This window comes from Hoplias malabaricus, chromosome Y (genome assembly GCF_029633855.1).
Source record: "Hoplias malabaricus isolate fHopMal1 chromosome Y, fHopMal1.hap1, whole genome shotgun sequence".
Classification (NCBI taxonomy): domain Eukaryota; kingdom Metazoa; phylum Chordata; class Actinopteri; order Characiformes; family Erythrinidae; genus Hoplias; species Hoplias malabaricus.
The window spans coordinates 66,764,056-66,772,287 of NC_089820.1; the positions used below are offsets into that span (position 1 = coordinate 66,764,056).

The 8,232-nt window shown below is 45.1% G+C and overlaps 1 protein-coding gene across 3 annotated transcripts; it reads right to left on the reverse strand.

Moving 5' to 3' along the window:
* Positions 1-3,837: 3,837 nt before the first annotated feature.
* Positions 3,838-6,721, reverse strand: LOC136679357 (P2Y purinoceptor 12-like). 3 transcript variants are annotated; one of them, XM_066657833.1, is made up of 2 exons: positions 6,654-6,721; positions 3,838-5,312 (listed from the first exon to the last, which is right to left on the reverse strand). In XM_066657833.1, the coding sequence occupies exon 2, from the start codon at positions 5,296-5,298 to the stop codon at positions 4,240-4,242; it is 1,059 nt and encodes a 352-aa protein (XP_066513930.1). In that variant the 5' UTR covers positions 5,299-5,312; positions 6,654-6,721; the 3' UTR covers positions 3,838-4,239. The 3 variants fall into 3 exon arrangements, with proteins under 3 accessions (XP_066513930.1, XP_066513929.1, XP_066513931.1); XM_066657832.1 differs by having other exon boundaries at positions 6,645-6,713; XM_066657834.1 differs by lacking the exon at positions 6,654-6,721 and adding an exon at positions 5,630-5,759.
* Positions 6,722-8,232: the final 1,511 nt, after the last annotated feature.

Sequence of the window (8,232 nt, forward strand, 5' to 3'; positions counted from 1 at the left end):
GAGCACCCGGAGGAAACCCATGCAGACACAGGGAGAACACACCACACTCCTCACAGACAGTCACCCGGAGGAAACCCACGAAGACACAGGGAGAACACAGCACACTCCTCACAGACAGTCACTCGGAGGAAACCCACGCAGACACAGGGAGAACACACCACACTCCTCACAGACAGTCACCCGGAGGAAACCCACGCAGACACAGGGAGAACACACCACACTCCTCACAGACAGTCACCCGGAGGAAACCCAAACAGACACAGGGAGAACACACCACACTCCTCACAGACAGTCTCCCGGAGGAAACCCGCGTAGACACAGGGAGAACACACCACACTCCTCACAGACAGTCTCCCGGAGGAAACCCGCGTAGACACAGGGAGAACACACCACACTCCTCACAGACAGTCACCCGGAGGAAACCCACGCAGACACAGAGATCACACCACACTCCTCACAGACAGTCACCCGGAGGAAACCCACACAGACACAGGGAGAACACACTACACTCCTCACAGACAGTCACCCGGAGGAAACCCACACAGACACAGAGAGAACACACCAAACTCCTCACAGACAGCCACCCGGAGGAAACCCACACAGACACAGAGAGAACACACCAAACTCCTCACAGACAGCCACCCGGAGGAAACCCAAACAGACACAGAGAGAACACACCACACTCCTCACAGACAGTCTCCCGGAGAAAACCCGCGCAGACACAGGGAGAACACACGACACTCCTCACAGACAGTCACCCGGAGGAAACCCACACAGACACAGGGAGAACACACCACACTCCTCACAGACAGTCACCCGGAACGAGACTCATACCCACAACCTCCAGGTCTCTGGAGATGTGTGACTGTGACACTACCTGCTGCGCCACCGTGCCGCCCCAGGCATTTCATGCTAATTAAAATTATATACTATACATGATGTAATAAAGCACACTTCCCTAGTATGTGGGTGGCAAATTAACATGATTTGATTAGAAGAACCCTGCAGTCGTTGAACAGAGAACAGGTTTTTCCCCTCAGTCACTGAGTCTTTCTGGAACATTCACAAACTTTCAAAAAGAGCAACTGTTACATAAAATAATAATAATAATAAAAATGAATTTACAAATAACCTTATAATAACATTTACTTGTGTTAACAGAGCCTTAAATGTTCAGGAAATTTAAATATTTTGTCAGTCTTGTTGCTTTGATTTCCAATGAATCATTTGTTCTAAAATTATAAAATATATTGTCTGGTCACACATAGGCACAAAAATAGAAATCGTTCTTGCTTTGCTTTCTTCATTACACATAACTGCCATTTATGGCATTTAGCGGAAACTTTTATTCAAATCAGCTTATAAAGTATTTCTAGAAAGACTGAGCAGAGCTGGACTGTGATGTAATTTCATTCATTCAAGGCAAGAACACACCCTGGAGGGGGATTTCATGCTCCCTGTGAAATGACTGCAGGAGACTTCATGTTTTCTTTCTGTCTGATTAGCTATTAGTATCATTCAATGCTGCAACACTGGCAGATCATTTTGATATTTTGTAATTGAGAGTGATATTTTTGTGTTGTACCGGATGAACAGTTAATATTAGTAATATAGGTATTAGATATTTTAAGGTTTATTGTTCTTGAACAGTTTATACTGAGAGGAACAGATATTTGGTTAATACATTCCAATCTAAACCCATTAATATTTATGGGCAAACTGTTAAAAAAATATATATGTTTTTATGGCGCAGCAGGTAGTGTCGCAGTCACACAGCTACAGGGACCTGGAGGTTGTGGGTTCAAGTGCTGCTCCAGGTGACTGTCTGTGAGGAGTATGGTGTGTTCTCCCTGTGTCTGCGTGGGTTTCCTCCGGGTGACTGTCTGTGAGGAGTGTGGTGTGTTCTCCCCGTGTCTGTGTGGGTTTCCTCCGGGTGACTATCTGTGAGGAGTGTGGTGTGTTCTCCCTGTGTCTGTGTGGGCTTCCTCCGGGTGACTGTCTGTGAGGAGTGTGGTGTGTTCTCCCTGTGTCTGTGTGGGTTTCCTCCGGGTGACTGTCTGTGAGGAGTGTGGTGTGTTCTCTCTGTGTCTGTGTGGGTTTCCTCCAGGTGACTGTCTGTGAGGAGTGTGGTGTGTTCTCCCTGTGTCTGCGTGGGTTTCCTCCGGGTGACTGTCTGTGAGGAGTGTGGTGTGTTCTCTCTGTGTCTGTGTGGGCTTCCTCCGGGTGACTGTCTGTGAGGAGTGTGGTGTGTTCTCCCTGTGTCTGCGTGGGCTTCCTCCGGGTGACTGTCTGTGAGGAGTGTGGTGTGTTCTCCCTGTGTCTGCGTGGGTTTCCTCCGGGTGACTGTCTGTGAGGAGTGTGGTGTGTTCTCCCTGTGTCTGCGTGGGTTTCCTCCGGGTGACTGTCTGTGAGGAGTGTGGTGTGTTCTCCCTGTGTCTGTGTGGGCTTCCTCCGGGTGACTGTCTGTGAGGAGTGTGGTGTGTTCTCCCTGTGTCTGTGTGGGCTTCCTCCGGGTGACTGTCTGTGAGGAGTGTGGTGTGTTCTCCCTGTGTCTGCGTGGGTTTCCTCCGGGTGACTGTCTGTGAGGAGTGTGGTGTGTTCTCCCTGTGTCTGCGTGGGTTTCCTCCGGGTGACTGTCTGTGAGGAGTGTGGTGTGTTCTCCCTGTGTCTGCGTGGGTTTCCTCCGGGTGACTGTCTGTGAGGAGTGTGGTGTGTTCTCCCTGTGTCTGTGTGGGCTTCCTCCTGGTGACTGTCTGTGAGGAGTGTGGTGTGTTCTCCCTGTGTCTGCGTGGGTTTCCTCCGGGTGACCGTCTGTGAGGAGTGTGGTGTGTTCTCCCTGTGTCTGTGTGGGCTTCCTCCGGGTGACTGTCTGTGAGGAGTGTGGTGTGTTCTCCCTGTGTCTGCGTGGGTTTCCTCCGGGTGACTGTCTGTGAGGAGTGTGGTGTGTTCTCCCTGTGTCTGCGTGGGTTTCCTCCGGGTGACTGCTGTGAGGAGTGTGGTGTGTTCTCCCTGTGTCTGTGTGGGTTTCCTCCGGGTGACTGTCTGTGAGGAGTGTGGTGTGTTCTCCCTGTGTCTATGTGGGTTTCCTCCGGGTGACTGTCTGTGAGGAGTGTGCTGTGTTCTCCCTGTGTCTGTGTGGGTTTCCTCCGGGTGACTGTCTTTGAGGAGTGTGGTGTGTTCTCCCTGTGTCTGCGTGGGTTTCCTCCGGGTGACTGTCTGTGAGGAGTGTGGTGTGTTCTCCCTTTGTCCGTGTGGGTTTCTTCCGGGTGCTCCGGTTTCCTCCCACAGTCCAAAAACACACGTTGGTAGGTGGATTGGCGACTCAAAAGTGTCCGTAGGTGTGTGTGAGTGAATGTGTGTGTGTGTGTGTTGCCCTGTGAAGGACTGGCGCCCCCTCCAGGGTGTATTCCCGCCTTGCGCCCAATGATTCCAGGTAGGCTCTGGACCCACCGCGACCCTGAACTGGATAAGCGGTTACAGATAATGAATGAATGAATGAATAAATAATGTGTTGAAGTCTGAGTATAACAATAGACCGACCCATGTAAAGACATTGATAAACAAGAGGATAGAAAGCCATGTTTTCCAAAATGCGCATGCGATTTTTGTATATGATCTGATGCCACAGACAAAGGGTTATTTAAAATGTGAAATTGAAAGTGTGGCTTGAGGTTGAGGAGTGAGATTAGAGCTCATTGCGTGAGTCTCATGGCCATTGCATAAAGTTTGGGCAGCTCTGTGCTTAGGAAACATGTAAAACAGTGATTTACATATGCTGTAATAAAGCATATGTACATCATGAAAACAGGGTACATGATGAAAGGTTCTTATGTGCTTTTTATTTAGAACAGACAAGGCTGACATTTTGTTAACACAATGAAATTTACATATGAATATTTTCGTTAAAGGACTAAGTTTGTGGACATTGCCCATCCAAAACAGGAATGGACTCAATAGTTCATGACAAAGGTGTTTGCTGGAGCTCCATCACTCCAGAGAGCCACAGCTTCACAGGATAATACCGGGGGATTTATACCTCTCTAGCCAACACTTGGCATTGCAAGCAGCTCCAGAGTATTTCATCATACTTCCAAGCTGTGTTAGCGAATACCTCTGTCAGGAATGGCTACACCTTAAACTAGAGAAGGGTCCATGTGTTGATCAGGTTACAAACACAATACAAAGTTTGTTTATTTAGAACAATCATAATCTATTTTTCAATTCTTTACTGTTCTACATTTACATGTGGCTTTCAACAGGGTTGTTCCCTGCAGTAGTGTCTGAACTGTCCTGAAGGGCCCTGCATCTCCCTGGTGACAGCTGCAGGATGTTGAATAAGGAGTCCCTAAAGGACTTGCAGAGAAAGAAGTAGATGAGTGGGTCCAGCAGCGAGTTGAGGGAGCACAGCCACAGGGTGCTCTCTTTCACCTGGAAGAAGATCAGCTTCTGCCGGCAGTCGAACATGTACCCTTTGGTCTGGGTCATGGTGTAGGGCACTCGGGTGAAGTGGAAGGGCACAAAGCATATGAAAAAGACGGCAAGAACAAGGAACACATTAACCCGTACCTTCTTCTTCCTCTGGGAGGCACTAGTTCCAGCAGTGTAGCCTTGATCACTTCCTCTGGATCTCTTGAAGGACTTGTAAAGTTCTTTGGTTATGAGAGTGTAGCAGACTATGACAACTACCAGGTTACCCCAGAAGATGACTTGGCAGATGTAGTTGACCACTTCGTGCCACTTCAGGCCAAATGGGGTTTTCAAGTCACTGCATTTGACATAGTTTGAAGCTGGTGCTTTGCTGGTCAGGATCATATTGGGAAAGGAAAGTGCCAACAAAGTTGCCCAAATGGCCCCTGACAAGACTTTCCTGTAGGTCAGCCTTCTGGGGCTGGTTCCCACAAAGGGCCAGAGGGTCTTCCTGCAGCGGTCAATACTGATCAGTCCAAAGAAGATGATGCTGATGTACATGGTGAGGTAAAAAAGTACGGAAGACACCCGGCATACGAAGATGCGAACACTCAGTGAGGCCACGTTGGAATCGGACAAGATCTTGAAGGGGAAGGTGAAGGTCATGAGGATGTCGGCCACCACGATGTTCTTCAGGTAGATGATGAAGTGGGAGCGGCTGGGGATGCTGAAGAACACCCACGCTGCCAGGCCGTTGAGGGATAATCCCAGCAGGAAGAGGAGGGAGTAGAGGATAGGGAAGATAGTGGTTTTCATGATGTTGTCACGGGAACACGAGACATTCCCATCGGTCTGGTTATTGAAGGGGACAGGGATCAATGACCGCTCCATGACTTGGTGGGTTTCTGTTAATAAAAAGAAATGAATTAACATAAAATTCAACTTAAGTTCAAGTTTACCTTCAAGAAAAAGTAAAAAATGAACTTAACATGTGGAAAATATTAGCATAGTCTACAAATAGGAAGATAATAATACTAACCCACAAGAAAGGATGGGGAAAAGTATGGAGTTCAAGGAAGCATTAATTGATTCATCAATCCATGGATTAATTATTGAATTGTTTGATGGATAGATGAATGAATGTTGCCTTGAACTTGAGCACACACTCACACACATTCACCCAGTCACTCATGCTCATGGAAATTGTCCCCATTTGACTTACCACCATGCAGAGGAAACCCACACAGACACAGGGAGAACACACCACGCTCCTCACAGACAGTCACCCGAGGTATGGACCTCAGTGGCAGAGACTGAGTCCCAGTGTCTATTCCAGCTGGTCAGTATTCAGTTATACACCTAATGATATGTTTATTATTTATCTTTTTTCACATTTTGAAGTAGACCAATACATTTATCTGAGATCTTTTTTTGCATATGGCCACAGTGTAGCGTTCACTATTTACAGTGCATGGCGACATTTGCACATGCCTCGTCTGAGGTTTATTTAACTGCTGAACTTCAGACCGCAAATGACACCTAAGCGCACCCTTCATGACAACTGCCATAGTGTTAGTGACGGCATCCTCCTCGTACTTGCTTGAGTTCACTCTGAACTTAAGGGACTGTTAAGAAAGCACCACCCAACGTGTGGCTAAAAGGATTGCTCACTAATGTGTTCACTGCCATAGACGGGTTAAATGCAGAGAATCAAGTAACTCTTCTTGTTCATGTTTTCAGTGCCTTGAGAATAATATATTTATTCGCATATTTATTATTATTTTTTTTTGTAATTCCATAATGTCGTAAATTCCATATAAATTGGCAACAAAAACATTGTTTTACATTGCAAACAACAGCTGGGATGTGTCACGACAATGAAAAGCCAGTCTAAAGTAATTAGATGGAAAAATAGAACCTTTATAATGTTTACTATAGCCTTTGCTTTGAAGTGTGATGTGTATCTGAGCAACAACGCGGGAACAATAAGCTCCATATTCCACTAAACCTTATCAGATCAGCACTTGGATACACCAGAATTACATTCCAGCTGGATTTGCCCTTCCATTTGCATGTGTTTTTTGCATCCGCCTATAAACAGACTCAGGATTTGTGTAAATGTGCTTATTTAGCCTCAGCTATCCAGGTAAAAAAGCAGATCACAATGTAATTTTGTTTTCCACTCGCTACTCACTAAAGAAAAAACATGGTCTAAATAACAACATACAGGAACTTACTTGCAATACCTTAGAGCAGGAAGTGAATCGATGTCTCAGGATTTGTCCAGTGTATTAAAGCATGCAAAGGTTTGTTCTGAAAAATGTTCAGCCTAACTTGATGAGCTGATTTATACGAAATGGAGCTGATTGTAGGTTGTGGTCAAGAACAAACACTGGACAGTCACCATGGAAGTGGAATTAAAGAAAACTTTCTCTTCCTCTTCTGTTTTTTTTTTTTTTTTTTTGGTTGTTTTTTACTTGAACTGCACAGCAGTCTGGACCTCTAAAGAAAGACCAAAATATATTGCTGCTGCGCATTTATGTGTCTCACATTACTCAACCCAGACGCTATCAGCCCTCTGGTAATCTGTGGGGGTTTAAATTTGGATTGATATGAAATCTTCCTTCAAAAAATTAATGCTTTTTCAATGTGCTTTTGCTGAACAGGCCTAATTCAAACATTAAATTGTAACAGAATGTAGTTCCCTTGGTTTACATTCTCTTTTCCAAGATCCCTATTTTATAAGGTGTGTTGGAAAGATAACCCCAGGTCAGAGAAAGACAGATGGCAGGGGTTGCACATGGAAATTATTTTCCATTGAAGCAGCCTCTGTTTCCACTTCTCTTTTTAAAAGATGTCTCCCTGACCCTTTGCCCAATGTGTCACCCCATTAGCAGAAGCCACTTTTCATTACGACGTCAACAGCAGTGAGGATCTCAGGGATCGAACCTTCAAACTTTATGTTTGGAACCAATTACTATTATTGGGCTTCACGTATTACAATTATTATTATTATTCAAAACCAACAGCATAGTTGATATGCTCCACACAGAAGGGTTCATTTCCTAGAAAAGCATTGATCAATACATCGTCTTATGATGACTATGCTCATTTGGAACTACATTCAGTGGAGTGATGGAGACCCATTTCATTTCACTGGGATGTGTTTGACTGGTATCTGTGATATAGAACCTGACACCATGAAAGCTTACGTGGCTTAATGCAACACAGACCTCACACTGTTAACAGACAACAGGATATGAAATAGCAAAAAAAGACTACCCCTCTGACCATTGTGGAAAACCAAATTCTGGTGTGTTAGTGTGGGTTGTCCTGTTTTATTTATTGATTGATTTATTTATCTATTCATAACACCCAATTCTGCACATTGGTAGACAAGTTGCTACAATGAAATGAAAAAATCTTCATAAATTACTCATAAATTTTACTTTTGCACACACTCATGTGTTTAATATCGGGTTTCTTTCTGCCTCAATAGAATCACAGAATCTAATAAGAAAAACGGAACTGATCAGAGCTACAGGGTTTCAGTTCAGGCAATAGCAGCCACCTTTTTACAAGTGCTAAATGCTGAAGGGCAGTTTTCAGTGTGTATGTGTGAATATTGCGAGTGAGTGTGTGTGTGGGAGGATGTGAAGGGCGTATGTTGGTTGAAGTGGTTGTGAAACTCTAATTGGTAATGGCTTTATACACTATATTACTGAAGACCACGGCATATTTTTTTTGCTTGGTTTTTTACTTACAACAATGATGTAATCGGCAAACACAGAGCCATGAGCTTTGAGCTGTAGCTCCACTACTTTG

Excerpts from the sequence above, each read along its gene's own strand:
- LOC136679357 (XM_066657833.1), bottom strand. The coding sequence starts at position 5,298 with ATGGAGCGGTCATTGATCCCTGTCCCCTTCAATAACCAGACCGATGGG.